Source organism: Hippoglossus stenolepis, chromosome 23 (assembly GCF_022539355.2).
Source record: "Hippoglossus stenolepis isolate QCI-W04-F060 chromosome 23, HSTE1.2, whole genome shotgun sequence".
Classification (NCBI taxonomy): Eukaryota; Metazoa; Chordata; class Actinopteri; order Pleuronectiformes; family Pleuronectidae; genus Hippoglossus; species Hippoglossus stenolepis.
The window spans coordinates 4,465,059-4,483,206 of record NC_061505.1 but is presented as its reverse complement, the minus strand read 5'-3'; the positions used below and the strand labels follow the sequence as shown (position 1 = coordinate 4,483,206).

At 46.1% G+C, this 18,148-nt stretch overlaps 3 protein-coding genes across 5 annotated transcripts; 1 reads left to right on the top strand and 2 right to left on the bottom strand.

Moving 5' to 3' along the window:
• Window positions 1-254: 254 nt before the first annotated feature.
• Window positions 255-9,497, bottom strand: efs (embryonal Fyn-associated substrate). 3 transcript variants are annotated; one of them, XM_035148792.2, is made up of 8 exons: window positions 9,352-9,497; window positions 8,660-8,853; window positions 6,556-7,872; window positions 6,351-6,470; window positions 4,103-5,071; window positions 3,874-3,945; window positions 2,615-2,872; window positions 255-2,496 (listed from the first exon to the last, which is right to left on the bottom strand). In XM_035148792.2, the coding sequence occupies exons 2-8, from the start codon at window positions 8,669-8,671 to the stop codon at window positions 2,314-2,316; spliced, it is 2,931 nt and encodes a 976-aa protein (XP_035004683.1). In that variant the 5' UTR covers window positions 8,672-8,853; window positions 9,352-9,497; the 3' UTR covers window positions 255-2,313. The 3 variants fall into 3 exon arrangements, with proteins under 3 accessions (XP_035004683.1, XP_035004685.1, XP_035004684.1); XM_035148794.2 differs by having other exon boundaries at window positions 4,127-5,071; XM_035148793.2 differs by lacking the exon at window positions 9,352-9,497 and adding an exon at window positions 8,962-9,314.
• A 203-nt stretch (window positions 9,498-9,700) lies between these two features.
• dhrs4 (dehydrogenase/reductase (SDR family) member 4) lies at window positions 9,701-12,906 on the top strand. The gene is made up of 9 exons (XM_035148796.2): window positions 9,701-9,992; window positions 10,274-10,389; window positions 10,908-11,085; window positions 11,268-11,369; window positions 11,489-11,559; window positions 11,671-11,722; window positions 11,943-12,077; window positions 12,378-12,433; window positions 12,529-12,906. Exons 2-9 carry the CDS (start codon window positions 10,277-10,279, stop codon window positions 12,641-12,643), a joined length of 822 nt encoding a protein of 273 aa, XP_035004687.1. The 5' UTR covers window positions 9,701-9,992; window positions 10,274-10,276; the 3' UTR covers window positions 12,644-12,906.
• A 148-nt stretch (window positions 12,907-13,054) lies between these two features.
• On the bottom strand, window positions 13,055-17,615 carry tinf2 (TERF1 (TRF1)-interacting nuclear factor 2). Its single transcript, XM_035148795.2, has 10 exons — window positions 17,232-17,615; window positions 16,475-16,677; window positions 16,265-16,375; window positions 16,048-16,143; window positions 15,844-15,954; window positions 15,478-15,601; window positions 14,520-15,369; window positions 13,923-13,978; window positions 13,735-13,814; window positions 13,055-13,517 (listed from the first exon to the last, which is right to left on the bottom strand). The coding sequence occupies exons 1-10, from the start codon at window positions 17,257-17,259 to the stop codon at window positions 13,398-13,400; spliced, it is 1,779 nt and encodes a 592-aa protein (XP_035004686.2). The 5' UTR covers window positions 17,260-17,615; the 3' UTR covers window positions 13,055-13,397.
• Window positions 17,616-18,148: the final 533 nt, after the last annotated feature.

The following is an 18,148-nucleotide window of genomic DNA, read 5'->3' as shown; positions in this document are numbered from 1 at the left end:
ATTTGTATTTAGTCTTGTATTGTATTAGACTTTTTATTATAGTAAACTCTTTCTATCTTGCTTTTATTTCAATTTAACTGTTGCACTGCTGAGCTGTTTCTTCTGGTCCTTTGTTCACTTGCATATAACAAATATGAAATTAAAATTCACTGTTTCCTGCAAAGCAAATCCCCACACGTGCAATAAACCACAACAAGGCGCATACTTCAATAATAATAATAATAATAAAGAATAAATGAACCAAACGCATTTCATTTAATTGCAAAAGATGTATTTGTGCATTCTGAACATACAAGACAAACATCCAATGTAGTGTAACGTAAAGAAGTAGTTTGGGTCTATTTTTACTGTAGAAGAAAAGGTTTCTTGTCTATACCTCAAGATATGGAAAACAGACTCATATGGGTTCACGTAGTGTAAAAGAAGAAAATACAGCTGTATCTTTATTAAACTGTAACTTAGGATGTTTTTTTCCAAAAAAACAAACTTTTGTGTTGGTTGTAAATCCTCCCGGTGCAGGATGTGCATATATATATAAAACAATTTAAGCAAGTTAAAGCCATGCAAACTGTAAAAAGCAAAACGTAAAAATGATCATAATAAATATGTAGCTAAATGTTACTTGCTGATCGTGCTCTCTTCATACGAACAGATTAGTGTTGTGGCAGGGAGGTGTCCAATTACTCAACACTGCAAACCTCCACAAGGTGGCGCTGCAGGAAGAGAAAATGCAACAGCAGGAAGAAACTGAACTCCACAGAAGATGATCTATACTGAGACACACAACTAGAACAAAAATGAATATGCAATGCCCTGACGATACTGATTTGGTTACGTAATATTACTTATGATACAGAAGGTAAATCATTTATGATCTAACGTGTAATGTGACAAATATCGTGTTTGTTCCACTTCCAGTCAACGATAAGTTCCATCACAGCTTCAGACTGAGCTGTTTGTGCACCTGAGGACTGGTGTGAATGAAAACCAACACTTAAAAGACAGAAAACACAGTTTGATGGATGTAAAATACAAAACTCCCCCATTTCAATTCGAAAGTGGGCTGTGCTTCCTTTCACAGTTTCTACTAAGGCTGGATCTATGATCGTTTGGATATTTTTTTGAAATATTGATAAATATCTTGTGAAAATAACCAAACTGATGCTTTCGACTACTAATAAATTATGTTTATAATAATAAGAACCAGCCTTAGTGTCTACCGTACTCCCTTTACACACGGGTTTCTGACTTGAAACTATCAAAGCAGATGCAGTGTTGACGTGTATTTTATGGGAAATTAACATAAAAAGCAAAGAAAGTCAAACAAACGTAACCATGCATGTAGTACAGAGCATGTGGGGACTGGTGACCTCGGAAAACAGGTTTCTGAGCCTCTGCTAGAATATCACATGACTGTGGGAAAGAACAGGATTAGGAAAATTCTCACCCGACCATCACTGCTCACACTTGGTCGCTGCATTATTGTTGATAAATTATACATCATCTATCTCTGTCAGGGAAGGAGGCTGTCTTCATGACATGTGAGAAACTGCATGGATTTAACCTGACCGTGTACTGAGAGATGTCTCATGTAATCCCCAGTGAGTGGATTACAAACTGTACTGCAGATTATCTTCTCCTGCCAAGGGGGAGATTGGCACGACACAAACACAACACACACACACACACACACGCACTCGCACAGATTATGTATGGAAGTCGCTCACTTCCTTACTCCACACCCGATTCCACTTCTCCCATATTAAGCCCAAAACACTTTGCTGCCTCAACAGTTTCTGAATGAATATCACAACAGTCCTTTCAGGTGTCACAGTACAAAGACGACCAGAAACAGGATGTGAGGCCTCCTTCTGAGCTATTTTTGGAATGGGGGGGTGGTGGCTAAATAAATAGAGGAAGGAAGGATAAATGGCTATCATGTGAGGGGGGGGGGAAAATACGGCAAACATAATAAAGTAAAGCTCCCAAGATAAGCAGTCCGCACGGACACTCAAAGCCACAGAGGGACTTCAAATATTCAATAAGTTAACACTCAAAAAAGACACGTGTGCCCGATATCAAAGCACAGAGGTCAGTATATAAACAAAAGGAAAACCAGCACACAGTTGGAGGACAGACCCAGCACAGTCAGAACCCAGCCAAACACTTATTTCAGGGTCCAACTTCACTTGCTCCAACCCCATTCCAAGGAAAGGTAACGAAAGAGTCTACCAACAAATAAGGCATTTCAGAGAGAGAAAATATATATGTAGTTTATACAAAGTTTTTTTCGCCGAGTGATATGAAATATCATCAGGATATTTCTGCCAGACGCTGGAGCAGAGTGGAGAAGCCTGCCGCTTGCTGGGAGAGCTCAGCGACACGGTCCACCATCTCCTGCGTGGCTGATACTGAGGGGTAGTTTTGTGCAGCCCCCTTTGTTGCCACCACCACTGACTTCAAGGCCTGGCAGAGTCGCCCCCCTGAGGTTGTGATCTGCAGAAATAAAAACACATTACATATTAAGTTTTCATATAATCCAGTTTTGTAAACTTTAGCTTTCAATCAAATATCGTCTCGCAAACTAAATGTTAGGAGGGATTCGTCTCGCTACCTTGGCCCGGAGGTCGGCAGAGGTGAGAAGGCGGGAGAGCGTGTCCCCGATAAACACCAGTTTGTGCGCCGTCACTATGAGGCTCTTCCCTCTGGCGACGAAGATGCGGGGAGGCTGGTTCCCCTGCACGCTGCTGAAGAGCACGTCGATGGCGTCTGCCAGGCAGGAGAGGTGGGCGAGGCTCTGAGACGAGTAGAAGGACAGCAGCTCCGAGTCCTCCAGCGAGAGGGACATGGGCAGAGGTGGGGATGGGGTCAGCTGCAAAAGAAAAGATGAACTTGGTATTCATAAAGGGAAGTCACACGACAGTTTCAGCTACTAAAACCAGCCACCGATACGGACTTACTCATTTATCTTTATACTCAATATAGGAGACTCTTTATGTAAACACACCAGGAGAAATGCAGATTTATGTGCCAAATCATAGAGTCACTTTAGTTAAGCAGTGCTTGTAAAGACTATATGACTCTGAGGCAGAAGCCAGTTAATATGTGTAAGATACATTTTCAGTGGAGAAGCATCAGCTTTAGCACGAGGTGAATAATAACCACATTATAGGCAATGTGCAGTCAATTCTCTTTTAAATAAGCTGGACAGAGTCTTGTGCTTAACATTAAGTCGGAGAGAGTTTGACACAAACACACATGCATACAGGATGTCAACAAGTGGCTGTGCTGAAAGAATGACTGTACTTCTCTGTGCCCCATTGTGCCGCAGCCTCCATTCAATGCAGAGGCAATGCTGTTAAGATTTACAAGTGATCTCTTGTTAAGTTGTCTATGGCGTAACCAAGGAATCTAGCAAGGAGCAGAAGAAAATGCAGATGCAGCAATAATAAGAAGTGACCTCAGTGCAGAGCGATAGACACTGAGCTCTGATGTGATAAACCCATTCTGTCATCTCCACGCAAACAGAGATGAGTGTAGAGATTTATGAGTCAGAAATCCACAAAGGGGATTTTGACATAAAGTTTGGCAATGCTGGATAAACACGGTGAGTATAGAGTTAAGAGTAAACATGGGTTTCGACAACACCGGGAGCCAAGGGGGTGCTGCAGGCCGGAATAATGAGTCACACTGCTCATTAGTAAACAGAGTGCACCGTCAACACAGAGCGAATCAATGACTTATCTGTGAAGACTTGCTCTGTGTGATTCAGGACTTTGAAAATAGCAAATGTCAATAAAAGGAGTAGAAGTATTGACTGACATCTTTTAGACCACAGGAGGTGAGGATCACGTGTGTTGATGGAAGACTCACCCGCGTGTCTGCAGTGATAGTTTGTGTTAGTCCGTTCTCAGCCAGAACATTAGGATGTGGATCAGGTTTTCCCTGGTGTGGGGAGGAGAGAACTGTCAGGCAGGTTTACAGACACATTTGATTGTATTATCACAATAAAACTACAGGTAACATTACTCAATAGTTACAGGAAGGTAAAGATCAGGTCAGATATATCAGAATATAGAAACAAAGGTCATGGAATAAATACCTTTACGTCATCGCGAAAACTGACCTGCAGTTTGACGTATCCAACAACGTCTCCCGTCGGAACTGGGGCAGGGATCGGGGTCAAGCCGATACCAGCATACTCATTGCTGGGATCATCTTCTCCATCAACAGGGCCCACTGTGAGAGTAACAGTTGATTGAGCAGGAGGCAAGGGGAAGGCAGGATGAGGGGTTGGGGGCAGGGGTCGCTCCTGGATCCAGCTCCCTTTACGAGAGCCCATCCCGCCTCCAGATGACTTCCCATCAGGCACTGGGAGCGCGGGCAACGGCCGGCGGGACAGGGATTCTTGGGATGGTAGACGGGGTCGGCCCTGAGCCTGCAAAAGGAGGGCGCTTTCCTCGAGGGACCGCTGGACTAGTGTCAAGAGCCCCTCAGATGGAGGAGCGTTGCCGATGGCGGATAACGCCGGCAGCAGGTCAGACAGACGAGCCCAAGCCTGCTGAAGAGGCGGTGGCGGGTCGCCTGAATGGCTGGCTTTCCAGGTCGACAGGATTTCAGCCAATGAGGTGGCCAGGTCTCGTGAAGAAAGAGTAGAGGCCGAGCCAGAGGCTGCACTCAGCACAGAGTGGACCAGGCTGGAAAGCGAAGCCCGCCACTGCACGTCACCTGAGCCATTACTGGAACAAGAGAGGCGGCGAGTAGAGGTGGAGGAGGATGAGGAAGAGTGAGGGAAGACTTCGATGGTCAGGGCAGGCATGTCATAGATGCCGCAGTCGGGCTCGGTGGAGTCTCGTTTATGATCCCCGCTGCTGGCTCGTTTCTCAGAGACTGGGACACGATAGACTTGTCCGACCTTCACAACGTCCTCACCACAGAGACTGATGGTGGACTCTCCGGGTCCCAGAGGCAAACCCGGGAGCGTCGGGACACTGTAAACTTCATCGTCACCTTCGTCCGGCTGAAGATCTGATGTCGACACGTTCAGAGTGATGGTGGGGACATCATAGACCTGTGTTTGGAGGGGCACAGAAGGAATCTGTTTGAAATGGTGTACTGTTTACCTTAGAAAGAAATATGATAGCCACAATGCATTCTTTGTACCGTGGGCTTTCTGTGTCACTGAGGAAAAATTGTGCAGTTGAGCTAGTTTGGAATAAATAAAATGTGACACTGTACGTTTAAACGCCCTTTACAGCACTCGTTTATAGTGGGTGATCTGACTGGAACTGGTTAAGTAAAACTAAAAATCTGTAAGTAGATGCAACAAAGAGTCACTGACCACTAATGGCAGAGACACATTTGGACGGTTGAACATCAAAGGGAGAAAGCGGTGAGCCTGCAGTCCACACACAGTAATTGCAGGCAAAGAGGGAAAAAAATAATCCAACAACTGGCAGTCATGTTCAAGTAACATTAAAGGGGAGACCGCTGGGGGTAGGGTGGCGGTGGCACGGCCTTGGCTCAGCCCTGACAGATGGGTGTGCCTGGGAGAAAATAGAAGCAGCACTTGGACCGGATAGACAGGCTCGCAGCGCAGACTGAGACAGGTGTGGCCTTGCTGTCGAGGGGAGGGGGGGGGCAGGGAAACACACTAAGTGGAATGTGAGAAGAAATTGCGACGAGAATTTGATCTTCATCCGTTGTCGGTGAACGGCTTCACTTGTACAGACATGATTTCAACGGTTTACCACAGTTCCCAGGTGACTTGTGTGTAACTCGTCATTCTGGTCACCATTTCACTAGGTGGTTATTACAGATAGATCACGTGTAGGTGCAAAACACATTTGAAAGCTCCATCCGGTTAATGCTTGAAGTAAGAAGATTGCAAAGAAACATTGTGTACACATGCAGCAAATTATGCTGTTTTAAGTCGACCTTTAATGAGCAACGCACACATCTATTCAAGAGACTCCAGACAAAGCCCAGTCTGCTCTGATTGGTCAGCTGGCCCACTCTGTTGTGATTAGTCACCCGCTTCCAGCACATGTGGGAGATGTCCGCCTCCGCTCTCGCTTTACCTGGATTTACTATGGGGCGTGCCAGACTGGCCACCAGACGTGCATTATGTGACACAACAATTGGGCGGAAGTTTTGGCTGAACTGCTGGTGAAGGAGTTTGAGTAGCAGTGCTTTCTGTGAGGGAGAGGAACTACATTTACTGTGTACTTTGTAAACTGTCTTTTACACACAAAAACCCCTTTATAAAAAAAGTTAAAAGGCTAAATATGTGCAGGGGTTTGTTGAATCTGTTGCCCAGCAAGAAATGCAAAGTAAGCATTTATCTTTACCTCTGTCTCAGAGTCGGCTTGGGATGGAACATAGCGAGGGGTGTCATAGATGCCATCGTCATCACCAAGGGAAGATGGAACTGAACGCTGCCACCTGCCACTGGGAGGAGTGTCATACACCTACAAATGCAACAAATACATAAAAAGTTATGACCAGAAGCGTTGGTCGACCACACTGTGTGTAAGTGAAGTTTCTATCACGTACCTGTTCATCCAAAGAATCTGAGTAATCCTGGTTTTCTCCATTTTTGTTTTGCACACTGCTGCTTTTCTCCAGCCCATTATTCATCCTTTCTTCTTTACTCTGAGGAGTTTCCTTCTGTTTGTCTTCTTCTTGCTGCAAACCTGCAGCCGTGGGTTTGGGGACAGAGTTCGAATTGACTGATGTCGGTGCTGCCTGCTGTGTATCTTTCCTGGTGACTCCCCTCACTGGAGGTGCTGGTGGAGGAGGTTTGCGGGCAAAGCTTGGTGACCCAGGCCCCCTGACCTGCCCTGCTCTGACCAGCAATGGGGATCCCCGGTTACAGGCGAGGCCAGGTTTGACCCTGGCAACAGCGGGGTTGGGTGACGCTCCCTTTACACTGGGAGAAACTTGAGCAGGAGATAACTGAGATGGGTGCTGGTGGGCCAAAGGTGAGGATGAAGTCCTGTGAAGGTTTGCTCCCACAGGGGTGGGCGTTTGATACATCCCAGGTGAGTCCTGGCCTACTTTGGCCTGGGGGGTACCGTTTGGTCCACTGACCATAGAGTGGCCATTAGAACAGACAGCTGCAGCTACAACACCACCAGTTGGGGACTGGTAAACATCTTCACCTGCAAGTGGTGTACCTTTGGGTACCAAATAACAGTCATCTGAATCTGAAGTTAGTGTTTCTCTAGGGACTAAATATGTAGTGTCCTCTGGCTCATCAGCTGCCCTCGGTGCTCCACTGGGGCAGAGGTACACAGACTCTGCAGCCATGAGAGCTCCAGGCTGCCTGGCGTGCTGAGGTATGGGACTTACTGGAGTCTGATAAAGTGTTCCTGTCAGTTCTGTGCCTCGACCCCTCAGAGAAGGCGAGCGCGGACGCCCCCCCACTCCAATGTCCCAGTCGGGTCTGGGCCGAGTGCCAGAGCTGGAGTGAGAGCGTGGGCGCCCTCCCTCGACTCTGCGTAGCTCCCCGGGCCTTGAGGCGACTCCCGCTCCTCTGCCCTCACCCGCGCATGGTGGAGAACGATACACTCCATCTACATCCTCTGCGCTGCTGCTGACAGCGGACCGAGCCAATGTCGGACCAGGTGACAAGTAAACAGAATCCTCGCCGGGGCCGCGACGAGGGTCTGAGCCTGGGGGCGGGGCGGTCTGGAGGAGACGAAGGCGGTTGGCAGGGGCAATGCCCTGTCTCCCATGCAGGGAGCAGAGCCACCAACCCGGCCCGCCGCTCTGCTCCTGTTCAAGAACCATCAGAATGTCACCTTTCCGGAAAGCCAGCTCCTCTGGGCTCTCGGCCGTGTTGTCAAACAGAGCCTTAGCTAAAACCGTCTGAGAGGCAAGGAGACAAGAGGAGAAATCAACAAGACAGACCAGCCCATTCAGTTATTCACATGCACCACATAGCCATAAAGAAGTGGGCTTTAAATCGACAAACTAAATTCACACAAGCTCATGTCTCACATCTGTGCACCGCAAAACAAACAAGTACATTGACATGGCACGGCCAAGTGAGGAGCATAATAAGGACGATTGTTAAGAGTTGTTGAATGGAGAGTGAATAGGAGTGAATAGGGAAGATCTCGTAAAACGTCCACGAGAGAGACAGAGGACGGGAGGAGGATGGATGAACCCAAAAAAAAAAAGAGAAGACTGAAAATGCAAAACGCTATCATGATGACTAACAAAAAATTCACAGCTGTGTAATGAAGCGGAGGGGGGACACGGTGGGGTGGCACAGTTGGGGAGGATCAATGACCAAGTGGACAACAAGGGGCTTAATGGTAATGAGGGAGATGAGCGTTGGGGGGGGGGGATGAGGGGCACATCTGTCCCTTACTGTTTAGGGTTTAATTGCCAACCCAAAGCCAAGAGAGTCAAGCCCCCTTTCCTTTTCTAAACCAACCCCCTGGGGACAGCCAGGCTCAGTTGGGCCATGTGGGACCCCCATAAAACTGTAATGGAGGCGACGAGTGTCCAGATGATACATCCAGATATGATGAGCCGGTGCAGGGAACACACAAATAAAACCTGCTGCAATGGGGCTTCACATTAGATTTGAGTCACAACTGCACATCAGCACAAACGCACATGCAAATCCAGAAATGGAAATACTCACGGAGACAGACATTGTGGTCAGATCGATAAGGAAAGTCTCAGGAGAAACTGGAACTCAGGCGTCCTGGTCGCTGGGGCTCATCGTCCATGCAGGTCACGGATGTGCGGGTCGCCACCACAGAGGCTCAGCTGGGACCGGGAAGGACACATCTCACAGTCCGAGAGCCTCGTCGGCCGCCATCACACGCACGGCTCCTGCAAACCGCGCACAGAACGCACACAGCGTTGATTTCCACGCGTCCCAACACACACACCGATGTTCTCACCACACACACATGCACGCGAAGGGGAACCGGGACGCACCTGTCTGTCCTCCCCACGCCCAGTTACGCTACTTTACACGCAGTCCCCCCCCACCACCACCGGTTCGGCTAACGTTAGCTTAGCACCCGCAGATAAATGAGTGGCGTGCACCCGCTTGCTCAGGCGGCACGTAGATCTGAGCGTGTGGCCGCAAAGCCGGATTAAACCATAAATACTTTACATGGTAGCGAGCTGGAGTGACAGTATACACGTTGTCGCGGCCTAGCTGCTAACGCTAGCATTCCTGTTAGCTGCGGTGCACAGATGAGTTATCTTCATCGGCTAAGGTTCAGTTCAAAACAACAATGGCACCGCCGGGTAAAAGCACCGGAGCCGATTAGCCCCCTCGGCTAACGTTAGCACAAAGAAGCTGCAGCTGTACAATGTTACCTCGCTGGGTTTTCTAGCTTATCACGCGAAACTTCCTTCGCGTCTGCGCTGCGTGAAATCACTTCTTCTTCTCAGGCGTGAAAAAAATCTGCGGCCATCGACGTTCAATCATCTTTCGCCGATGACAACAACTCGGTACCCGCCCTCCTCGCGAACCTGCGTGCTCCGCTGATCTACAAGCGGACGTGGAGGGTCGGCGCGGTGCGTTCGCCCCATCCAGGGCGTTGTGAGATCGAGCAGCTGAGCGCAGCGTGCGGCGGAGCGCTTCTGTGATTGGCTCGCTTTTTTCTGGGTTGCCTTTGAGGACGCTCGAGTAGCGTCGTTAATCAGAGGACTGAGCTGTACGTTTCGAACGAACCACTTTATGTTGCTATTGTTGGGTTCTACAACAAGTTTCACCTCCAGTGAATTCAATCTCATTGTTATTTTATTGGGAATTTGATTTTAAAAAGTACAGAATACGAGCGACTGCTTGCTGGAGGCTTTTATTTTGACAGCGGGACTTTTACCCGGAAAACACTGTCACTGTCTGTGACTGTGAATCGTCGGTAGTTAAAGGTCCGTACACTGGACTCTGAGGGTTGTTTTTACCAAAATCCTCCTGATTACAACATCGTGTTGAACCTTGCACGAAGCGAAGGGTGAGCTGCTGCTCCTGATCATATCTGCACTAATGCATGTCACGTGATTTCAAAATAAACACCAATGCACCAACTTGAACCGAGTTACCTGCCTTTGTGAAAAAAGTATTTGATCATAACTGCTGCTTGGATCAATACGTCACCATTAGTTTAAGAGACTAAATTCATGAACTCTTTATTGATCATGTCACTCAGCTGCCACAGCTCAGGTGACCTCTGCCCTACTTCCCCAGTGTTCTCACACACACACACACACACACACGGCCATTCTGTGTCCTCAGGTGATGTTGAGGAGTGTGTTCAGGAGCCTGAGGACCAACACTGTCTCTGCCCGGAGAAGCATGTCTCAAAGCAGCCTGGCTGGAAAGGTGGCCATCGTCACTGCCTCCACAGATGGGTAAGAACCATGCTCGACACCTGCATTTTAAATCAAGGCAGTCACCTCATGAAACCACATTTAAATTCACCAGATCTGGATTTTTATTGGGATCTGAATCAATTGCACGCACTCATAAACACCAGTCTCCTGAACATGCCTGGTCAAATCAACGAAAATGCATGAAAATGCTTTATTAATGTTCAAGAAAGTGAAAAAAATATCCTGGGTTCCTCCCTGACCCATATTGAATCCTTTCACTAAGTTTTGTAGTAGTCCGTCCTGTAGTTTATGCGTAAACCAACTAACCATCAACTTCAGGAATACAGATGAAAAGATAACCTCCTTGACGAATGTAATAAAGTGTCCGTCTGATGCCGTGACAACACAGTGACTGATATGATCACTATCACAGAACACGTTTGAAACACCCAACTATTGATGTTGAGTTGCATTTAGTCTAAAACAGTACAATCATGATATTAATATCAACAGATGTTTGCTCCTCTGTCCCGGTCCCCCTCTATCCCCCTCCTCAGAATTGGTCTGGCTGCAGCTGAGGCTCTGGGAAAGCGAGGCGCCCACGTGGTGGTGAGCAGCCGGCGACAGGCCAACGTGGACAAGGCTGTGGCGCTGCTGCAGAGCCAGAGCATCCAAGTGACGGGCACCACCTGTAACGTGGGCAAAGGAGAAGACAGAGAGAAACTGGTTCAAATGGTGAGGAGGCAACATGGGAGGACACCAAATATGACTGGGCTGATTGTATGACTGTATTGTTAGTTATACCTCTTGTTTTATCAATCACTCCTGGGCTCCTGTCGACTGAAATTATGAGTCTTTCAGTGATTATCTTTACTTTTAACCTCATTTATAATCTCATCCTGTGAGTTTTGAAACAGGCTCTGGAGAAGTGCGGGGGAATCGACATCCTGGTGTCAAACGCAGCGGTCAACCCTTTCTTCGGAAACATCATGGACTCCACAGAGGACGTCTGGGACAAGGTACTAACCAGGGTCCGGGTTATGAACCTGAATATAAGTTAGAATAATCAGAAGTATTAATACAGGATTATTTTCGGGTTTCAAATTTGAATTTAACTGAAACATCTTTCCGCTCCTAGATCCTGTCTATAAATGTGAAGTCGGCCTTTCTCATGACCAAGTTGGTGGTGCCTCACATGGAGAAAAGGGGGTGAGTGAGAGAAGATGATACATTTGAATGTGCTCGGCAAGATGCAAACAACAAAGACTTATAACACTGTTTAATTTGAAATGATTTGAAGTCAGTGTTTTTCTCTTCTAGAGGTGGAAATGTAGTGTTTGTGTCGTCTGTGGCTGGATACCAACCGATGCAGGTCAGTGCACCTGAGTTGTTTTACCTTTCCAACTGGGAATTACTTTGGCGAATAACCACAAAGAGGACCAGTATAATGCATAAAGTACTTATAGTCATATTATAGTACATATAGTAATTTTACATTGTGCAAGCGGCCGGTAAATCGTGCCATGTGCTAGTGTCCCATAGGAGGAATAATCAGTGGTGAATGTAAGTGAAGTTTATTCATGTTGCTGCAGGGGCTGGGTCCGTACAGCGTCAGTAAAACAGCCTTGTTGGGTCTGACCCGGGCGCTGGCCCCTGAGCTGGCTCAGAGCAACATAAGAGTGAACTGCGTGGCCCCTGGAGTCATCAAGACCCGCTTCAGCTCTGCGGTGAGGAGAACACACACACACACACACACACACACACACAGAGAGAGAGAGAAGGAGCAGAATAATAATGCTGATAAACTAAAGAGATAAAGTTAGACATTTAGTTGGTACTGCTGCTCCCTAGTGTTCATATTTAGTAACAGCCATCATTTTTCCTTTAAAAGTTGAATTCTGGTATTTTTCAACTTGGGCCCCCCCTACAAATCTCCCACTGTTTACACTTGTTTCCTGCGTCACGTCCTCTTTGTTCCTTCGCTCCTGATGAACTTGTCTGTAATTTACCTCTTTGTCCCGTCTCAGTTATGGGAAAATGACGACGTGATGGACGAGTTCAAAAAGCAGCTCAGCATCAAAAGGTACAAGTCACTCGTCAACGTCAACTTGTCACTGGTATTATATATATATATACACACGTGAATAATTTATGACAATATTTCACATTTCCCTTCAGAATTGGAGAGCCCGCAGAAATTGGCGGCGTGATCGCGTTCCTGTGCTCGGACGAGGCTTCGTACATCACCGGAGAGACCGTCACGGTGACGGGGGGGATTGGCTGTCGACTCTGAGCCTCCAGCGGCAACAACACAAACGTGCACTTGATTCTTGTTTCTGTGTTGATTATGTTTGTTTGTGTATTTGATTACTGCCAGAATACAGCCACATCAACCTCTTATCGGAGATTCTGCATTGTTTTCTTAATGTTCTGTGATTATTAAGATTCCTAATCAAGATGTGAGAGTTTAAACAAATGAGCTGCAACAATTAATTTCATCTTTACAGTATATTTGATAAACTTCTTTTCAATTTCTAAATAAATAATTTAACAATGCATCTTTCATCAGATATCACGTTTCACATACACACTCATATATTCACCAATATATATATATACACACACATATATATATACACACATATATATATATATACACACAACTGACTAACGCAGTTGAGCAAGGTTTGTACAAAGGGACACATTTTTCTAATTTCAATAAACCTTTATTAGCATAACATGTTACATACACGTGTGTGAAATGTATAAAATTGTATTTGTTACAGAAATAATAGATATTGTCTGATATATATTTACACTTAAACTGTACAATAATGGTCTGAAATATGACAAACTCTAATATTTGCATGACAATGTCCATAATCGGTGTCAATGCAATGTCAGGGCACGTTCTCCATGATGACATATTAAGTATTGAAGTTCAAAACAATAACAGCATAACTCGAGATAACTTTAAATAACTGGTTGCTCCGTCACAAAGTCCAAATCCTGGCGTTCACTCAACCTGGCAGTGAAGATCGGTTTCATCACCTGCGTTTACTGGCAGTCGACAGCAAGTCTCTCCGAGCCACCCCCGGTTTCCAGTACTCCCTCAGAGTGGGAACGTATGTGCCGTGTTTGGTCTTGTAGTAGCGCTTCATGAACAGCTGGGGGAGACAGTCGGGTAGAAAGCATGGAGGAGGAGAGAGCAAAAGTGTATTTTCAATTTACTGTAGAGTTGTGTTTTATGGTTCTTAAAAATTTGAGGAATTTCATTTTGTAAATTATCTCTACTACTGTGTCTATTCTCAGAAACACTGACGGCCTTTCCCCCTAAATCATCGACACATTTTCATGGCATTAACTTCCTTTGATCACACATACCCTCCCTTTGAAGTTCTTTGTGGCCTCATCCTCAGAATCAGCGACGTAGTCTTCACTTCCTCCTGCCGCGGCCGGCGTCTCTAAACATGAAAGCAGATGCAGTTAAGACTGAATCCAGAGCAGGCGATTGTTCATCACTATTGAAAATAATCCCCCCCGTGATCAATTTACACAACTTGTGAAATCACCTGCGTTAGTGCGTCGGCGAGGGGAGCCGCTTATACTCGATGAGAGAGGATGATTTCTGTCAAGTAGAAACAACATCATTAAACCACTGAGTTCTAAGTTCAAGCCGCTTTGATTTACTTTGTTCAGAACATTTATAATTAGAGTTTAAAGACAAACAGGAAACACTGAAATAATAAAGATGTTTTTATTTTTATGAGACGCAGTTAAAAGAAGGACAATAGAGTGTACATACATATTTAAAATCACTAATGCTATCTTACTGAGACAGAAAAACAAAACAAATGAAAACAGAAACACTGAAATCAGTTGTTCCCGTTGTTTTTAGGTTTGAACCGAATAATAAAAAACTACATTAAAAGTGACAACTCTATGTGTTGTGTGTATTCTCTTCTAAGATCTAATTAAAATGTCAGATTTTGCCTCATTGTGAAATTTAAACATCAGCAGACCAGATTCTGTTTTTATTCATAAATAAAAGAGAATATGATTTACAGAATATCCAGAACACATAAAGAAACTGTTTAAGCTAGAGTCGGAGTTCTTGCGTTACAAACTTCGACACTAGGCCGTGACATACTTTGCACTGTGTCTCTTACTCTTTGTCATCCAAGCCAGAACTGTCTGAGTCAGGCTTTTCCAGTTGGGAGCTCCTGCTTTTGTGCACCGGAGCTTTGACCGGTGACTTCCTCCTCTGATTCTCCTCCTTATAGAAGGATCTTCCTCCTCCGCCCGTCCTGTTGGCACCAGCAGAGGCCACTTGCAGTTTTTCGATGATAATTCTGGGTTGTCTTCTCAGACAACACTCGAAAAGGGAGCAGAGGGACGGATCGTCCGGCAGGTGGAGACTCTGGATGCCCAGCTGGGTCATGCACAATACCAGTGCTGCTCTGTTTAGCTGCTCTTCTTCACTCTCACTTGTTCTCTGGTCACCGCTTCCCTGCCTGACGCTGCTCATCTTCCTCTTCCCAGATCTGGTCATGCCTGCGTCGTCTTCGTCTTCGTCTTCTTCTTCCTCCTCCTCCTCCTCCTCGTCAAATTCACTTTGTCTGTTGTCAGGTTGTTTGCGTTTCGTTCCTCTGCTTCTGTTGGAGACGTCCCTCTCCCCCTCCAGCTGTTCTTCACCCTCTTTCCCTCCATCATCGGGTTTTTGTCTCTCTTTTACCACAGTGAACTTTAAGCTCTCTTTTTCCCCCAGATGTTTGTTTGTTGCATCTTCTGAGGTGGCTGGCTTGTCGTCTCTCAGGGCCCGTTTACTGGCCGAGACCATGACCGGTACGTCTTCGTTAGATATTAGTCCGATTACAGGTTTTATAAATGGTGTCTTCCCTTTACCGGACTGATCCCCTGCAGACGCTTTGGCTCCTCCTTTATTTGAAGCGACTCTTCCAGACGGTGGCAGAGAAAGTGAATCCAGGATGGAGTCTCCCATGTTTGGGGGGAGAGAGGCTGCAAAAAACAAACAACACAATGAATTACTGAGATGATTAGAGATGGATAATTGAAATTAAAGTCTTGCTGTCAGAGTCTTTCAGGGAAGAAATGATCTCACTCTACCTGCGGGCTCAAGATGACCAAGACAAGTTTGATGCTGAAGCAAAATGTTGAGGAGCTGGGGCTGGGTGGCTGACCGCGCGCACTCCTCCAGGACAGGGGGGGCATCACTGAGCCACGACACAGTCTGGAGGCAAAAGATATGAAGATATTACAGTTCCCTTAAAAAAAACATAATTTCAATGTAGGATTACAAGTGAACAGCTTGGCTCTAATCTTTATCAGTTATAACTCTATCAACTATCAACATTTGCATGAGACATAGACTTGTCTAAGTTAAACCTTTTAAGAAGTTTAAAAACTGTAATGAAAGACCAATAAATAAAGTGTTATTTGCATCGAAACCAGGGTTGATGCTCTCAAGCGCACCTGAGCTAGGTTGGGAACTGGCAGCAACTGGTCCAGTCGTATCAAAAACTCCCACAGCAGCTTCTCCAGCTCCTCGTCAAACTTCGGACCGTAATCCACAGGAAACTCCTCCTGTCAGAAGGAAGAGTGAAAGTGGTCGGCCGTTAAATTCCTGCGAACATCGACTGAAGGGAGATTAAAGTCATGAGCTCTGTGTGGACTCACCTCGAAGAACTGGTCTCTCTCTGCCGGGTCGGTCAGCAGCGCGTGAACAAATGAATGGAAGCTTTCGACTGTTTTTGCAATTTTTACGTCCTTTCTCTGGGACACAAAAGAGGAAGAATTTTGTTTTTTAACATTATAATCACCGAAATTGAATGTTTGAAATAGAAGCCTATAAAACAGGGACAAAAAGAGTTTGTGAACATTGGACATCATTTACCACGGCAGCAGACAAGGAGGACGAAGGGGCAGCCGGAGCACGGATCCTTTTCATGTGAGGTTCAATCACCATCACATCAGGCTCTTGTCTACGAAGAAGCTCTAAGATCAGCTGAGAAAGAAGGTGCAGGACGATGACGTGCACATTACCAAACCAGGTATGCATTAAACACAGAAGGAGGCTGTCACATTAAAAGTCTTGGTTTCTCACCCGTCCTCTCAGCCCCAGCGTCAGCTTGCCCTGGTGCCTCACGGTGAGCAGCCCGGGGACGGTGTCACAGGCCAGGGTCACAAACTCCTCCACGACCCCGTACTGCATCACATCCCGCTGCTTCAGCACCTTCCAGAAGGCCGCGGACACCAGGCGCATGGGGGGGGCGAGGAGCTGAAGTGCAGCGAAGGGGAGGCTGACATCTGTGCCGGAGACAAAACACACACACACACACACAACTGAGTCCACTCGCTGCGGATACGCTCACAAACTAACAGAGAATACACCGAAACCCATTCAACAACCTTACATCAAATTGTTAAGGTTTTCCATTAAATTACTTACTTAGATCTTTTAAATCCTTTTCTTTAGCCAGTACTTTTAAAAAGGATGTTGTACTGTGGACACTTGATTTTGCAGATTATAAATTCCTGTGATTGATTTTAAACTCACATTTATTTGACCTTTAGCTGCAGTCATATGATGAATTATTATGTTTGATGCATCACCCAGCTCTGGTTGAAGGATTCAGGCTTTATCCAGAACACACAGTGACACAGTCAGTGGTGCTGGGACGTGGTGTGACTGTGGTGGACGTTAATATAACTAATTAACTTACTAATTGATTAATTAACTAACTAACTGACTGGAGCAGGAGTCTGCCACCAGCTGTTAAACACCCTGGCGGATCTAACGCTCCTCTGCTCGTCTTGATTCCCAGTTTAAATAGTGAATATCAAACCATCTCCACACTCACCAGTGTCTTTAGGTGTCCTCGTGGCCATCCCGCTGGTAAAATCAATTAAAACCAGTAAAGCCCGGGGACGTTAAATCACCTAAAACCCGACGTTAGCTTAGCAGCTCGGGACCACTCGCTCCGGTAGTCGGCGTTAAAAGCGACAAACCGCGACGGGAAACCGACAGTGGCACCGGGGGGGGAGTTGTCACCGAGTCGCCGCTGAGATGTCCAGACGCTCCGGAGCCGCCGGGTCACTTTGTATCATGTTATCGTGACTGTTTGTTGTTGTTGTTGTTGTTGTTTACGCGCGGAAAAACAAAGCTACCGAGGAAACTTCTGCTTCATCCTCCCGCCTTCAGTCACATCTCAAGGAGCGCTCACGTCTCCGCCCGGCGTGTCCCCGGCCGGGCGGTGCTTTCGGGACTGTACGTGAAGCACACAGGCTCAAATGGTGAAGCCCCCGCCCCCACGCGAGCACAACGTCCCATTACACAAGCGCTCCCAGTGTTTTTTTTTATTCTCAGGATATGACGTAAAGCCGTTTCCTGCACTGACGTCAGTTTAACTGCTTTGCAAATTGTGTTTAGCTTCTTTTTTAGGTTGAGAGGAATATCTGAGCTGTTAAGGAACTTATGGATATGAAATAAATATGAATAAAAAGGAAAGGAAAAGGCTAGAAATCAAGAAACACATGAGCAGTGCAGTAATACCAATGTTGACAGCTGTCCATTTGAGTTTATATCCATATAATGCACCTAAAACTATTGTAATATATATTGTAAAATATTAATTCTAAAATCTTTATCCTTTAATCACAAAGATGGATCACCAGGGGCCCCAGGTTTACTCTCTATTAATCTGTCTAAATGAATTGTTTAATCTTAAATTTGATTTACAGTGAATTCATGTTTTTTAATAGTTTGACATTTTTCAAG